This window comes from Daktulosphaira vitifoliae, unplaced genomic scaffold (assembly GCF_025091365.1).
Source record: "Daktulosphaira vitifoliae isolate Bord-2020 unplaced genomic scaffold, ASM2509136v1 Scaffold_5, whole genome shotgun sequence".
Classification (NCBI taxonomy): domain Eukaryota; kingdom Metazoa; phylum Arthropoda; class Insecta; order Hemiptera; family Phylloxeridae; genus Daktulosphaira; species Daktulosphaira vitifoliae.
The window spans coordinates 28,760,679-28,778,676 of NW_026099576.1; the positions used below are offsets into that span (position 1 = coordinate 28,760,679).

The following is a 17,998-nucleotide window of genomic DNA, read 5'->3' on the forward strand; positions in this document are numbered from 1 at the left end:
TGTTCCGGAAGGTCTGACACTTTTATATATATCTTAAATTAAAGCTAATGTAATATACTTTAATGTGAAAAAAAAAAATTTGACCTCTGGACTTGTCTTCATGGTGAAAACGGCTACCGAATGCTATTTTTGTGTGAAAATTTTCGATTTTATTATTTATATTACATTTAACTTTATAATGCTATAACTTATTGAAAAGTTTATGGATTCACACAATTTTTTTATGAGAAATAATATTTTTTAATAAACCCTTTTTCATTCGACATACTTTATCTTAATCGAGATATTAATAAGGAACCAGCAGATCAAGTAGCTTTTGGAATAAAACACCAATTTTTTTAAAATTAAACACTATCTAAAGATTTGCATCGAAGCGTTTATTTTTGATAGTGATTTTAATCACTGTCAGATATCATTATACTTGATCCAACTATGCCACGTCACCACTGTGCCGCGACCCCCCTGTGCTGGGTTTTTTTTTAGCTGGATTTTCCACAGCAGAAGTTTATTTTCGAAAGATTTAATATGATCGAATAAATTATGAATTAATTGGTTTTGACGTTGCAATCGTAAATTTAACTCATTCAAGTGCAATCCATGAGATAGGCAAAATCATTTTTTTATTCTGAATCATTGAGTTGTTCAAATATTTTTCCTTTACTTGCAGCAAATTCAAAAATTTCTTTTCTTAAATCAAAAACCCTTTTCAAACTTTCCCTCTACTGAGCCAACGAACATCTGTAAAATAGATTACATCACCTTGTTCAGCGTCTATTTCACTTAGAAAGTTTTTAAATTCTCTATGATTCAATGGTCTTGATCTGACAAAATTTACTATTTTTACAACATCTTTCATAATAGTTTGAAAACCAACAGATTCCGCACATAAATTTTGTTGATGGATAATGCAGTGATATTGTATCAGTTGTAATGCTATACATGCCCCCATTTCCTTATTAATGAGCGCTATGAGCCCTTCATTTTTTCCAACCATTGATGGAGCTCCATATGTTATAACTCCAGAAAGGTTATTTAATTTGATATCAAAACGGTAAAATGTCGATTTTAATGCATTAAAAATATCAAAACTTTTTGTTGTGCCTTTCATTTGAAAAAGTGCGGTTAATTTTTTAGTAATATTAAAATTACCATCGACACCCCTTACAAAAATTGCTAATTGAGCTGTATCTGATAAATCTGTACTTTCGTCAAGGGCCAGCGAATCAAAAATAAATTTAAAAATTCGTTCTTTTAGGGTACTCTCAATATTAGTTCCTAGTTTTTCTATACGCCTTGCTATAATTACACCTGATAAAATCAATTTGGAAAAAAGTTGTTTTTGTGCTGGACATAAAATTTCAGAAGCCGATTCCATGCACTCTTTTATAAATTCACCATCAGTGAACGGCTTCAATTTAGCGGCAATTTTTTGTGCTATTATATAACTAGCTTTGACACTGGCTTCTGAGTCTTTATGACCTGTTTTTAAACTTCAAGACTGAACTTGTATATTTTTCATTAACAATGCAAGTTTGTCAATTCGAAGTTGTCCTACTATCATATCATATTTTGCTGCATGTTTGGTACTATAATGTCGTTTTAAATTGTACTCTTTCATCACTGCAATCAATTCTTGACAAATCAAACATATTGCCTTTTCTTTAACTTGAATAAAAAAATAGTTATGGGACCATTTTTCTTGAAAAACACGACTTTCATCTGAGATTGTACGTTTTTTACTGACCGACATATTATACAAATATACGAGTATTATGCTCGTTCCACAATCGATTACGAACTAACAGGCAACAGCCAACATTTATCTCTAGGTAGGTAATTTAATTTATCTTATGGCATATTTCCGATAGCGATGGCTAAGCCGTTATAATTTTATAGAAATACGAAATATACATGCTTAATTTTAAATTTGATCGCGGGCCGCATACAATGACAGGGCGGGCAGCAAGCGGCCCGTGAGTTATAGACCCCTGTCGTAGAGAGTAACGTAGAACCAAGTGTAGAAGGTAAATTTGAAAGTATAGGTGAAAAGTTATTAGACATCCTTATTGAAGAAAAAAATCATTCTTACGCGAATACCAGCGATATTACAAAACCGGATCATTTTTATAATAATATTAATAACGCTTCGTCGGGTGATCAAAATAAATTAGAGGGTTCAGGTAAAGAACATTTTTATGAAGATATAGACGATTTAAATAGAACCTTTAAAGAAGAACAAACACCGGGTAATCGTAATAACTTAACATAGAGAAAAATTCTAGACTTACATTCATTAACTATTTGCATAGAAACAATAAATTTAAATATTACAAGTATGGAGTCTAATAACCGATATTAGTTGATAAAAGAAGATTATTTTTCGGGTACTGAGGATGTAAGAAAATTTTTCAGGCAGTAAGAAAAGGCAAATGAAATTAATAGATGGAGTGAGAGTGATAAAATACAATTTTTGTCAATATTTTTAAAAGAGACAGCTAGTATAATTTTTGAAAACTTTGAAAATGAAAAATCAATTTGGACATATGAGGAATTAAAAAACAAATTTCTAGACGAATATCAACCAATAGGCTATTAAACTCTAATAAAAATTAAACTGGAAAAACGTAGGCAGGAAGAGTCAGAATCCGTTATGAATTATGTAACAGAAATTGAAAACTTATGTAGACAGTTAAGTAAACAAATAGGGAAGAAGATAAATGTACTTTTATTTTAAGAGGACTAAAAGAATCAGTATTGCATGCTATTTCATTACACAATAATAGTAGTTCGAAAAATTTAAAACCCGACCCAGCACAGGGGGTTCTCGGCTCAGTGTTGACGTGTATAGTTGGATCAAGTATAATATTATCTGACAGTGATTAAAATCACTATAAAAAAAAACGCTTCGATGCAAATCTTTAGATAGTGTTTAATTTTAAAATATTGATGAATTATTCCAAAAGCTACATAATCTACTATTTCCTTATTAATATCCTGAATGAAAAAGGGATTATTAAAAAATATTATTTCTCATAAAAAAAATGTGTTGATCTATACATTTTTCAATAAGTTATAGCATTATAAAGTTAGAATGTAAAATATAAAATCTTCACCGTAAAAACAAAATAAAGTCCGAAATTTTTTTTTTCCATAATAAAGTACATTAGCTTTATTTTAAGATATATATAAAAGTGTCAGACTTTTCGCAACGCTTTCAAAAGTGAAGTGTAAAAATAAATTTTTTGTGAAAAAATTGTCATTTTAAATCCCACCCTGTGGGCAGATAAAGAGTCAGATTTATAAAAAAAAATATACCAAATGATAGGTAAAGACATCAAGCATCTATAAAAAAAAAAATTTACTGATCCATACATTTTCCAAAATGTTATAGTATTATTAAGTTAAAAATATAAAACAGAAGTATTTTAGAAAAATCGTAATTTTTTATTAATTTTGATGTCTGTTTTCACCAAGTTGATAAAATATAGTCCGAAATTTTTTCTTTCCATAATAAAACATATTACATTGACTTTAATTTAACATATATATAAAAGAGTCAGACCTTCCGGAAGACTTTCAAAAGTTAAGTTGAAAAAGTTTTACTTTCTATATAAGATGTATAAATACTACTTCACATGAAAAAATTGTATTGATCCATACATTTTTTAAAAAGTTATAGCATTTAAAGTAATAAATTTAAAATATAATATCGAGAATTTTCACACAAAAATAGTATTCGGTAGCCATTTTCACCACGAAGACAAGTCTCAAGGTCAATTTTTTTTTTATTCATAATAAAGAACATTACATTAGCTTTAATTTAAGATATAAATAAAAGTGTCAGACTTTCCGGAACTTTTTCAAAAATTAAGTTGAAAAAGTTAATTTTTTGTGAAAAAGTTGTCATTTTAAATCCTCCCTGTGGGCTGGTAAAGGGTCAAATATATGAAAAAAATATACCAAATGTTAGATAAAGACATCAAGCAACTATAAAAAAAATTTATATTGACATGTTTATTTTTGAAAAAGTTATGGCAGTTTTTAGTAAAAATATTTTTAAAAATTTCGAAAATTAGTGATTTTTAAATTTGTAATTTACGGGGAACGAGGGAAATTTTTTCAACTTTTAAGGGTAATGTCTTCGACTAGATACGATTTGTGATCTTTTGATGAATGGTTGAAAGAAATTCCGTTCGGTGAGAGCTGAAAAAAGTGGTAACAGACAAAAAAAAAAAAAACATCATGTAAAACCAATACCTTTTCAGCTTCTCATCGAAGATAAAAGTTTAAGTTAATGCAGTATAGAATAAACAATAGAGGACCACTGGTAACAGTGAGTACACAGACATTATAAAAAGACAGATATCTCAACTAGATAAATTTTCAAAAGAAAGAGAACTTGAGGTTCAAGATTTAAGGAGAAAGTTAGAGAGAAGAGATAGGGACTATAAACGAGAAATAGAACGACTTAGCGATGCGACAAAAAATTTTCAAGTTGTAGGTATTAATTCTAACAGGTCAGTATATATGAAGATCGTAGAAGTAATAGTTACAGTAAGTATAACAGAGACAAGGGCTATGAGTGAAATAAAGAATACACAGATTATAGACCTAATTATAGAGACAAAAACCCATATCCTAGAAAGAATTACGGTAGTAGAGAACTAAGTAATGAAGAAATTTATAGAATAAAAAAAGAAATTAGTGAAAAACAAGGAAGTCAGTGATATCCTATACCTCAATAAAAAATTAGAAGCCGATAGAAAACGTAGAGTTTTGTCAAAGGAAGTCAAATTCAATGGTTTTTAAAGATTGCAATTTTAGATACAGGTTCTAATATTTCGTGTGTTGATTTAACATTAATTGATAATGTAAAACTTATTAAACCTTAAGATAGAGTAATTATTACAGGAGCTGATATTACGGAGTCAGAACAGTTTGGAAGAATAGACTTAAAACTAAAAATAAATAATTATTCATATTTCATTAATGCATGTATAATATTAAATTATTATTGGGTAACCATTTTAATATTGACAATCAATTAATTAGTAATTTTAAATCTAAAGAAATACAATTTAGTAAACAAAATAATTCAGTTAAAATGGACGAAATTTAGTATAATTACAATAAAATATGTAATAACTTNTCTAAAGAAATACAATTTAGTAAACAAAATAATTCAGTTAAAATGGACGAAATTTATTATAATTACAATAAAATATGTAATAAATTATTAAATAAAAATAAAAATTCAGAATGTATAGCTAGATTAAGGAACAGTGTACAAACAAACTAATTTCTTCTCATAATGTAACAATAGCACCTAAAACTAGAAGTTAAGTAAAGATTGATGTGACGCGAGAAAATAAAACAGATTTAGCTGTAATGAAACCATCGGAACGCTTAGGTAGGCAGAAAGGCTTGACACTAGAAACTAAAATAATACAAAAAGTGAATGAGGACACTGTTTACCATTTTTCAAATCTACATAGTACTATACATGAAGGTTTTATTATGGGAGAATTGCTCGCGAACGAAACAGAAACTACGTCAGTACTTAAGAATTATAACTTTTTAAATAAAAACGGTATCGGTTTAGACGACGACATGAGAGACGATCAGGGTACAATTATTAAAATATCTAACCATTTAAATCGTTTTCAGCGCGAACAAGCAAAAAAATTAATTACTCGTTTTAAACATTTATTTACATCAGGTCCACTTAAAATAGGCTGCGCTAATGTTGAACCGTGCGAAATAAGGTTAAAATCGGATGAACCAATTTTTCAAACGCCATATCGCGTGTCCTCTTCTCAACAAGAAAAATTTTCTAATTCACGAAATGATAAAATCTGATATTATTGAGCCGAGCAGAAGTAATTACGCGGCGGCTGTATTTATAACACCAAAAGGAAATACGGGAGGGAATAGATTTCTAGTAGACTATAGAACATTAAATGAACAAGATATTTGTAATAAATACCCAACTCCGATGTCACAAGATCTTTTAAGGAGTCTTGAGGGAGCTAAATATTTTCTAACTTTGACTTACCACAAAGTTATTTTCAGTGTCCTATAAAGGATGAAGACATGTACAAAACTGGTTTTATTACAGATTTTGGACTTTATCAATTCAAAAGAATTCCCCAAGGTTTTAAAAATTCAAAGAATAATAAATAATGTTTTTAGTGATTATCATCTTTAAAGAACAATAATTGTCTACTTAGATGATATGTGTTGTTTTGGTGGGGATTTTGAAGAAGCTTTGTCAAGTCAATAACAAGTTATTGTTAGACTTGACCAGGAAATCTTTAAACTTAAAACAAATAAATGATCATTTTTTAGTTCAGAAAGAGAGTTGCTAGGACACAACATTTCTGAAAGAGATATTACGTCATTAGAGAAAAATATTGAAGTAATAAAAAAATTTCTGGTACCGCATAAAACAAAATATGTCAAAGCTTTAGTCGGTTTGACGAGCTATTAAAGGAAATTCATTAAACACTTCGCAAAAATTGTCAGTCCATTAACGGACTTAACTAAAGAAGATAAAAAATTTGTTTGGGAGGATAACCACCAGGAGGCTTTTGATATTTTAAAACAAATTATAATTACAACACCAGTACTAGCTCGTTTTAACGATGATTATCCTGTGTTTGTAACGACAGACGCATCTTTAGAGGGATTTTCGGGGATGTTAGAACAAGAAGGCCCTGACGGTAAAAGGCACCCAATAGCTTTCGCATCCCGTAAACTCAAAGTTGGCGAGAAAAATTTCTCAACAACCGAACTCGAAATGTCAACTGTAATTTTTGCTTTAAACTATTATATTTAAATTACATAAATTCGATTTAGAAATTAAACACAAATCGGTATCTTGGAATAGAGCAGCAGATTGTTTATCGCGTGACTCGATAGACACTTTAAAAATTACTGATATTCTAGAAAACGATAATAATGACAACATTAACTTTGACACTTTAAATCTTGACTTAATTAAAGAGGAATAATTAAAAGATGAATTTTGTGGGGGAATAATTTCAGCAATTAAAGGGGAAAATGACTCAAAATACAAAAGAAAATCTAGAAAGTATTGTTTTAAAAATGAATTATTATTTTTCAAAGAGTGGTCAACCAAAGGAATAAAAAATTTATAATAATATCTAAAACTTTAGTTAATGTTGTATTAAAATCGTATCACGAGTCAGTTCTTTCCGGACATTTCGGCATTAGTAAAACCTTACTCCGATTAAAAACTAAATATTAATGGCCGACTATGATACAGGACACATCTAAATTCATTCAATTTTGTATGTCTTGTCAGCTTATTAAAAATCCTACAGGTAAAAAACCCGGACTATTACAACCTATTCAGTTAGAATCAACAAAACCTATTTTTTGTCTTTGCTTCAATTATCTAGGTCCGTTACCTATATTTAAAGGGAAAAAATATTTGATCGTAACGACTTTCAATTCGACAAAAACAGCTTTTGCAAAGGCAATAGTTAATGCCGATAGAGTAGCTTTAATAGACTTTTTAATGGATATAATAACATCTTACGGTACCTTCTCCATTTTTGTTAGCGACAGAGGGACTCCATTTAGAAATAAGGAAGTAGAATTTGTCTATGAGAAACTAGGAATAAAACAAAGTTTTAGTTCAGCATACCACCCCCAAAGTAATGGGAGTACAGAGTTGACGAATAAAATAATATGCAATAGTTTAACGCACTATGTGAATAACAACCAAAAGAATTGGGCATTATATAATAAAATGGTAGTGTTCGCGTATAACACTTGTCTACACTCTTGGTTGGGATATTCACAATATTATCTTATGTTTGGAGTAGAAGCTCCTCAGCCGTTTGATAATAAAATTTGGCCCGAAGAATTGAACTTTCAAAGGGTAGAGTCCTTAAAACAGTTACAATATAAAAGAGATGAAATTCCTAAATTAGTAGAAATAGAACAAAACAAACAAAAACAATACTACGATAAGACTCATAAAACTGTAAATTATTTACCTGGACAAAAAGTCTTTGTCAAGTTTAATTTTCAAACACCAGGTAATTCAAAAAAGTTAGCTTATAAATACAGGGGACCTTTTAAATTAATAGAGAAGAAATCTGATGTAAATTATTTACATGAATTGACACAGTACATGTACAAAGACTCAAACCTTGCCATGAACGCGATACAGATAACAAAGAATAAAAAATTAACTGTAAGCATTTATACTTCATTGTAAATATTTGAAATTCGGTTTTATTTTAAGAAAAATATTTAATTATAATGTATAATAATAATATAGCAATAAATAAAATGGGAAATAGTCGATTTTTTTTTTAAACTATTTTTTTATAGGCACATTGTTATTCTATTTTTTTTTTTAGATGAAATTCCTGTTTGCAATTATATTACTAATAATCAAAATTAAAAAATCACTCGAAGCAAATTTTTCTGTAACTATTACTTCTGTCGCTTTCTTCGATGAAATACCGGATACAAATTTATACGACAATAGTATTCCTTTCATTTATACCCAAAAGATAAGTAAAAGAATGAAAATGAACAAAATAATTATTTAATCGAAAATTACTGGGAAAGTAAAGATTCTAATTACTGTAAAATTATAGACGAGTCTCTAAAAATGTTAAGACTAGTATGCAAAAACATTAAGGAAAACAGTTTAGACATTTTTGAAAAGTTTAATAAAATTACTAATAATATTAACAAAAGGAAAAAAAGGGGTGTACAAGTTTTTGGAAATTTCTTTCATTTCTGTTGTAATGTGGCTACTGACAAACAACTTAAGCAATTTTATACTAATGAAGTAGTACTAAAAGAGCAAATTAATAATTTTAAAGACGTATTTTTCTCCGACCATTCTGATTTAATAAACATAATCTCAGAACTTAATTCCTACGCAAAGAGTACTAATTCAAAACTTGATATGTTAAGAGATTCATTTAAGGAATTGATGATTAAACATGAAAGCAATAATAACAACTTAATAGAAACCACCAAAACTGAAAATAAATTTTTAGGTATTCAGGAGGTTGTTCATGATATATTAATAGCCTTAATAAATTTAACTAACAACGAGAGGGACTCAAGCACTCATCTGCACTGTAAATTACACAAAATTCCACCTAGAATAATCAACTCTGAAATCTTTTATACTGATCTCATAAAACTCGAAAAAGTTATTAAAAAAGATGGTTATGCATTAGTAATTCCTACAAGTAACTTATCAGTGTATTACAATTTACCTATTACAGAATGCCAATTTTCAAAAAATCAAATATTAGTAAAAGTATTCCTATACAAGAGAGCTTTGCACATTGTAAATTATTCAAATATATACCTACTAATTTCAAATTTAACGATTCTATATGTCTTATCTATTCAGAAAAAACTTATATCGCAGTCAATTCAGTTAACAACGAACACCGTTTGATATCAGGTCTATCCTTAAGAGACTGCGATCCGCCCGTACAGTGCTTTGTTTCATTCAAAAATGTTCAACTGATATTACTTTAACACCAAACTGCGTAGAAGCTATTTTCAAAAATTTACCGCTTAATAAACTTAATAAATATTGTTATTTCCATGTGTTAATCAACATGAAGACGAATCTGTAATAATTAAACAAATAGGAATAAGTACATTTGCAATAACTAACCGTCTCCCAACTTTAAACATCCGAACATTTAACACTAATAACACTACTCTAACTAACTTAACACTCAATTACAACTACCCTGGTTTAATAAAACTAACCTTACCATGTAATCAAGAATTATTAAAAAAATGATGAAATACTCATACCCAAATTATACCCATGCGAAATGAATAATGTAAGAAAATTTTTAATTAGACGTGTAATTCCGATATCATGGACTTATATACAGTCACTTAAGTTACACCATGAGGTACAGAGTGAAAAAATATATTTTGCAAACTTAACAGATATTTTAGACAGAGACTGGGTAAATAAAATACCAAATTTTCACATTACAAAACAAATACCAAATCCAGAGAAGTACTTTAATGACATCATTTTAAAACAAATATCACAACCTTCTATAGATTAATTTCTTGGGGATATAATATATCTATCATAGCTGACAATATTATCACTGGTCATAATTTTTATATGTTGCAAAATATATTCTGTAATAATAAAAATGGATATGCTTTTAGTGTCACNTCTGTAATAATAAAAATGGATATGCTTTTAGTGTCACTTCCAGTTCCAAGGAGAAAATTCTAAATACTTATCATATATTAACTTATTGCTTATATGAAACATACAAACTACACTAACATTAATTTAAGCTAATAAATTTTATTTTTCACAGGTAAAACTCGTTAAACTAACTTATAACTTTCAACTGTCTCTTTTATACTTTTACTACAACTTTTTACAATATGGACAAGAATTACGAATTTTATACTATAGATTTTGAATTTGGAATGTTTAGATGATATGGCATTGTCTTAGTAAGTGGGTCCATATCAGGTAGTTTATACAAAGATCAAATAATAAAATTAGAAGTTTATTATAATTATACACTCAAACACTTAACAGAAAATGACACTGCCCGCTAATGTGAGGTATCTGTCAATAAAACAAAAACCAGAAATCGAAAAAAGCTTATACAAATCAACAAAACCCAAGAGGAAATGACCCACTCACAAAATCAGACAAAAAAATTAGCAAAACAAGTGAAAAGACTATTATGCGAACTAGAAATTAACCGTAAAGAACAAGAAGCCATTCAACAAAGTATGTAATATACTTTAATTTGAAAAAAAAAAAATTGACCTCTAGACTTGTCTTCGTGGTGAAAACGGTCATCAAAGTTAAAGAAAAACGTACGATTTCCGTGAAAAAATTCTCGATTTTATATTTTATATTATTTAATTTATATTTTATATAACTTTTGGAAATATTGTATGGATCAATATTATTATTTTTTTATAATAAATATTTATATACCCCTTTCATCTGGCACGCTTTTTTTGTAAATTGGATCATACCCCTTTAACAAGGGGGGTCAAAACTTTAAACATGCGTATTGTTACTAAGATATTTTCAATTTAATTTTTGAAAGTATTCCGGAAATACTGACACTTTTAAATATATCTTAAATTAAAGCTTATGTAATATACTTTAATGTGAAAAAAAAAAATTTGACCTCTGGACTTGTCTTCATGGTGAAAATGACTACCGTATGCAAAAATATGCTATTTTTGTGAAAAAATTCTTGATATTATATTTTACATTTTTTAACATTATGTTGCTATAACTTTTTAAAAAATGCATGAATCAACTTTATTCTTTAATGATAAATACTTTATATATACTTCTTTCATTCGACATACTTTTTTTTAAAATCGGACCATTTCCCTTTATACAGGGGGGGTGCAAACCTTTTAAAATGCGTATAGAAAGTAGAACTTTTTCAACTTAACTTTTGAAAATGTTCCGGAAAGACTGACACTTTTATATATATCTTAAATTAAAGCTTATGTAATATACTTTAATTTGAAAAAAAAAAATTTGACCTCTGGACTTGTCTTCGTGGTGAAAACGGACATCAAAGTTAAAGAAAAACGTACGATTTCCGTGAAAAAAATCTCGATTTTATATGTTATATTATTTAATTTATATTTTATATAACTTTTGGAAAAATGTATGGATCAATATTATTATTTTTTTATAATAAATATTTATATACCCCTTTCATCTGGCACGCTTTTTTTGTAAATCGGATCATACCCCTTTAACAAGGGGGGTCAAAACTTTAAACATGCGTATTGTTACTACGATATTTTCAATTTAATTTTTGAAAGTATTCCGGAAATACTGACACTTTTAAATATATCTTAAATTAAAGCTTATGTAATATACTTTAATGTGAAAAAAAAAAATTTGACCTCTGGATTTGTCTTCATGGTAAAAATGAATACCGTATTCAAAAATTTGCTATTTTTGTGTTAAAATTCAGGGTTTTGTATTTTATTTTATTTTAAAATACCTGACTAGGGGATTACAGATTTTCATAAATATTATATAAATTAAAATTAATATAGCATAGAAAGTTAAACTTATTTAAATTGTTTAAAATTATTTAAATTTATTTAAAAGCTTATACAAATCAACAAAACCCAAGAGGAAATGACCCACTCACAAACAAAGAAATCAGACAAAAAAATTAGCAAAACAAGTGAAAAGACTATTATGCGAACTAGAAATTAACCGTAAAGAACAAGAAGCCATTCAACAAAGTATAAAAGCAACAACAGTAATCAACAACAAAAAAGATATGTAAATTAGAGGGCTATATAAATCATATGTAGAGTTAAAATTACTGGGATAAAAACTTTAATATTATTTTTTTTTTATTTCTTTTTGGAAAAAAAAACTTAACTCTGGTATAATACACAAACTAATACTCATTCCATTATAAGGGAAAAATTCTTATATAATAGTATGCTACTAAGTATCATAATAAAAAAAAAAAAAACTTTTATTACCTTGTTTGTAAGACACATAGGCATTTGCATAAAAAAAAAACTATACAAGGTGGCCCACCACTCACTGACAACTTAAATAACTTATGATCCAGTTAATATTTTTAGCTGATTATTTTTTTTAAATAATAGTTATACATTAGGTCTACAGCTATATCTCAATAATTAATTTTTTTACATTTTATTCAAAATATTAATTATTTTTAAATTTTAAATAAAATGTAAAAAAAAAAATTTAAGATAGCTATTTTGTAGAGTAGAATTTAAGAAAAATTTTAGTAAAAAATATCTTATTAATATTGAGTAGTAAATATTCTATAGCATTTTGAAGTTTATGAAAAATTGAATTTTCATATATTATTTTATGGTATTAAACATTGAAATACATATTGAGAAAAGGACAGAAGAAAAAATCTTTTCATGATTACTGTGTATATATATGATGATAATGTGTATACATTACAAACTTGGCATTAATACCATGATAAGAAATTAGATAAGGCAATTATTACTTATCACTCTCATTCAAAAGTACATTGAAAAGTAAATTCTCACAAACTTCAAAACGCTACAGAATATTTACTACTCAATATTAATAAGATATTTTTTACTAAAATTTTTCTTAAATTCTACTCTACAAAATAGCTATCTTAGATTTTTTTTTTACATTTTATTTAAAATTTAAAAATAATTAATATTTTTAATAAAATGTAAAAAAATTAATTATTGAGATATAGCTATAGACCTAACGTCTAACTANGTAATTACCAGAAGAAGTAATGAATTACGTCGATTTTAGTATAATATAAGCTTTACAATAGTAGTAAGCAATTTTTAAACTCTTAAGCAATATAATAATTCCATATAAAAGGGAAATGCAAGGTAAGCAAATTAATAATGGTAGGAAAAAGAATATAAAAAGGAAACATAAAAAGTATAGGGAGATAGGGTCTGGACGTTTTGTCGAAAAAACGTCGAGTTACGTGTCAGGAAGTTGGACAATAGTGTCTTTATACGATTTAATTTTTGTTTTGTGTTACATTTTGATATTAACTTTTTGACTTAGTGTTTAATACGTTTCTTAAATAAAATAGCTATAGGGTCTGATCATTTTATCCAACGGGAGGACACGAGAAGAGCTTGAACGACGAACTCATCGTCAATATATCTATTTATATAAACATTAATTAATTTGTGTAAAACTTTTGTGTCTACTACCAACGTACGACAACAAATAAATAAATACTATTAAGAAATACAGCTACATGATTTTTAATTAAACCTTTATTATAAGGATTAATTTTAAATAATTTACCAGTAAGTTCACATTCTCTTCAACGAGTTTTACATTTTTTGACTCAAATCTTTTTATTGTATTTATATAAATGTTTTCTTTTTCTACCACTTCGGATTCATACGTTGAAAGCATATTTTTAAGATGGTTTATGAAATCATTTGATTTAGTGATCTAAAGTTAATGTAAGTAATTAATGCAAGAAGATACAAATAACAATTTTTATTATAACACATTATTTTTATCTTCTATTGTTAATATATAATATGTTGAACATATTAGTAAAAAAATATTTATATATAAATTATAATAAAAGTATACATAATTTATAAATACAATTCATTTATGAATAATTTAAAAAATATTAATATTCAATTATTGTACAAGCTCCTAAAAATTATTGTAAAACCTATTATTTATTTTAAAAAAATACTAACTTTTTGTAGCATCTTTTGATTATTCTCAAATTTAGTATCTATTTCCATTTCTTTCATTACATCATTTATTTTTTCTAGCTCCATTGTAGCATGGGTTGAATATGATTTCACAGAATCCTGAAAAAATTTTTTGTATAATTATAATTTTTATTATTAAAAAAATTTAATTCATATATTTATTGTTATGTACATATTAGTGTATTTTATCTTCTAATATTTTTATATGAGATATTTTACTTGCAGTTTCAAGCTTAATAAATAAATAAATACTATTAAAAAATACAGCTACATGATTTTTAATTACACTATTTTATAAAGTTTTATTTTAAATAATTTACCTGTGATTTTCTATTATCTTCAAGAACTTTTGAAATGTTTGCCTCTAAGCTTTTAATTGTATTTTGATAAAAAAAAATTTTTTTTTTCAATTTATATTCATAAGTTGAATGTATATTTTTATGATGGTTTATCATATCATTTAATTTAGTGATCTAAAGTTAATGTAAATTAATTAGTGCATGAAGATACAAATAACAATTTTCAGTATACCTCATTGTTTTTATATAATTTATAATAATATTAATTTGTTATAGTAACTTTAAAAAAATTTATTAGATGCCTACTTTTATTTGTTTTTTAAGCTGTTTAGTTGACAAAATTTGATCAGATTTGAAAAATCTGTTTAAATGTTTTTGTATCCACATAAAAACATCATCTAATGAAGCAACTATCCAATTAGGAGAATTTTTGGGTAATTCACTAAAAAATATTAATTTTAAATAATTGATACAATCAATTTATATGAATTGATAGTAAATATATGGCAATATTTTTATTCTATAAATTTATTTAATGAAATGAATAACTTTAGCTTTTAAACATAAGCAGAGAATTATTTTGAATAAATTTTCTGAANGCAGAGAATTATTTTGAATACATTTTCTGAATTATTTTTTTTTATTGCCAAGTATTAGTAAAAATAAAATTTTATTGCCTCGCATAACATATTATAAGTAACATAATATATAAAAATAAAACAATTTACTTTTCTTGAATAATATCTTCAAGATCTTTAATATATGTGTCGATACTATCTTGAGGTAGTTCTTCATGATTTATTTCATGTATTGAGTCACCTTNATAGTTCTTCATGATATATTTCATGTATTGAGTCACCTTCCATGATAAATATTTAATGAGAAGTCTTAGCTTTATTTAGCTTTTATTGTTTAATTTTTTCAATGCAATTTATTAAAGTTTACTAATTGTTAATCACTATGGCAACATAATACGAATAAACATTTTTTTTCCAAAATATTTCTTTGGAGATAAAAGACTAAATAAGATGATATAACTGATTTCTCGATGTTTATTAAATGTAAATCCAATATTTCTCGATTATAATTAATAGTAAAGGCTTTAATATAAAATAATTTACTACACATTAAAAAAAATATATCTGAATGTAAGCTAAAAACATAACTATTGTAAATAAAATATTTAAATTAACATAATATAATAATAAATATGAATAAATATTTTAGAATATCATAATTTTAATTTTAATATTTTAATCCAAATTAGATTTGCGGGGGAGATCAAGACGATTGGACCAGGGAAGATTTGAGAGATATGGAGTGATTGATCGGTACAATTTAACAAAGTTTGAGGCAATCTAAAGTTGATTTTTCCCGCTTAGGAGTTGGTCACAATCTTCTACCCTATTTTGCCTTCATACTTAACTTTAATTCTGTCTCCTTCGGGCCACATCTCAAACAGTTCCATTCGTGCGTATGGAGCAGCGTTATATTTATGCACCACTAATGAACAAGGCCAACATATTGTCCGTCTTATTTGTGCGAAGTCTAAGGTAGCTCCTATAAAAACAGTGTCTTTAACACGCCTCGAATTATGTGCGGCACTTTTACTTGCGCGATTGGCGCAAAAGGTGGTTGAAAATGTTCAAATAGCTTATTGTAAACGATTTTTGTATACTGATTCAAATATTGTTCTCGCCTGGATTTCATCATTTTCCGCTAAATGGAAAACTTTTGTCGTTCATAGGGTTGGCGGAATACAGGAAATAACTTCAAGAGCCGAGTGGGTGCACATGAAATCGCAAGTTAATCCTGCGGATGAAAAATCTCGTGGTTCTTATTCCGAAGAATTGTCAAAGTCGTCCTTATGGTGGTCAGGGCCACAGTAGTTACAAAAGAATTGTGAGGAATGTCAAACCACGACAGAGACAATAAGTAATTTAATTTTACTTGAATTCAAGTGTACTGAAAATTATAATTCTATTAACTTAGTCGTGAATACAACATAAGACAATTTTCCCTTATTATATAGATGCTCAAATTATCAGAAAATATTGCGTGTTATCGCGTATTGCTATCGTTTTATTTATAACGCCGGACGTAAATCGGATCGAAAAATAGCGTCTTTAGAGGTCAGTGAATTAAGTCAAGCGAACATAGGACTGATAAAGCATGTATAAAATGATTATTTTTCTTCTGAAATAAAAAATTTGAGTTACCCTACGCCTTTTGTTTCTTCTAAGAGTCCATTAATTCATCTTAGACCTTTTATGAACAAAAATGGTGTTTTACGCGTAGGAGGCCATTTAAAAAATGCTGTTTCCATTGATATTTATCAGTGACATCCGATTATTTTACCACATAAAAGCACATTTACTAAGTTGTCATTTCAACACGAACACGTCAGTCTTTTACACAGCGGCCCTCAAGCAATGTTAGCGTCGATTTGTCTAAAATATTGGCCTATAGGAGGACGTAGTATTGCACAAGATGTTTTTAGAAAATGTGTAATATGCTTTAGTTTAAAGCCAATTGTAGTTCAGCCCATTATGGGCAATTTACCAACAGACCGCGTAGAACCAGTTCTTCGTGTGTTTTATAAGTGTGGTGTAGATCTTATGGGTCCTATAATGATTCGTACTAGTTTATTGCGAAAATCTCAACATGTAAAAGGCTACATAGTTATTTAAATAACCAATAAATATTAATAAATGTAATTATATCTCTTTTACCAAAAAAAAAAGATCCTTTAGTTTTCAATTATAAAATTAATTATATTATAATTAACCGAGTGGAGTCAATAAGAGATTTGGGTGTTCTTTTTTCATGTTATATTTCGTTTTCTTCTAACACAAATATAGTTATTAATAAAGCATTTAAAATGCTAGGTTTTATATTAAGAAACACTAGAGAATTAAAAAATATTCAAGCTCTAAAAACACTTTATTGCTCCCTGGTTAGATCTAATTTAGAATTTGGATCATTAATATGNTTTTATTGCTCCCTGGTTAGATCTAATTTAGAATTTGGATCATTAATATGGGGTCAGGGTTCGACCGATCAACTTGTTGAAAATGTTCAGTTTACATTTTTAAAACCAATTGCTTTCAGCTTAAATTTACTGATCTCTAAAGCCTCAATGTCTTTAGTAGCAGATTCTATTTATATTCAGCTATGTGAGGTTAGACGTAAATTGTCTGACATCTTATTTATTTATGATCTTTTAAATAACAATATTGACTGTCCCGAATTATTAAGTAAGATCAGTTTTTGAACTTATAATTATTCAATTAGAAACTCAAATTTATTTTTTGTGCCTTTTTAAAAAAAAAAAAAATTTGGACCGATTACTTTTTTTTTCAGAGCGCTTACGCTATGCAACCGTGTATTTGTAATGATGTTAA

General features: G+C 27.3%; 1 protein-coding gene across 6 annotated transcripts in view; it reads right to left on the reverse strand.

The window, feature by feature from the left end:
• Positions 1–17,998, reverse strand: part of LOC126908685 (uncharacterized protein MCAP_0864-like) — a 244,180-nt gene that overhangs the window by 16,616 nt on the left and 209,566 nt on the right. For 3 of the 6 annotated variants that reach the window (XM_050690976.1, XM_050690978.1, XM_050690977.1), the window contains exon 5: positions 13,862–14,014. In XM_050690976.1, coding sequence (XP_050546933.1) covers positions 13,862–14,014 — 153 coding nt within the window. Of the gene's footprint in view, positions 1–13,861; positions 14,015–14,277; positions 14,395–14,615; positions 14,769–14,900; positions 15,037–15,322; positions 15,414–15,453; positions 16,310–17,998 lie in introns of those variants that run through there. The other 3 variants (XM_050690980.1, XM_050690979.1, XM_050690981.1) reach the window with 3 other exon arrangements.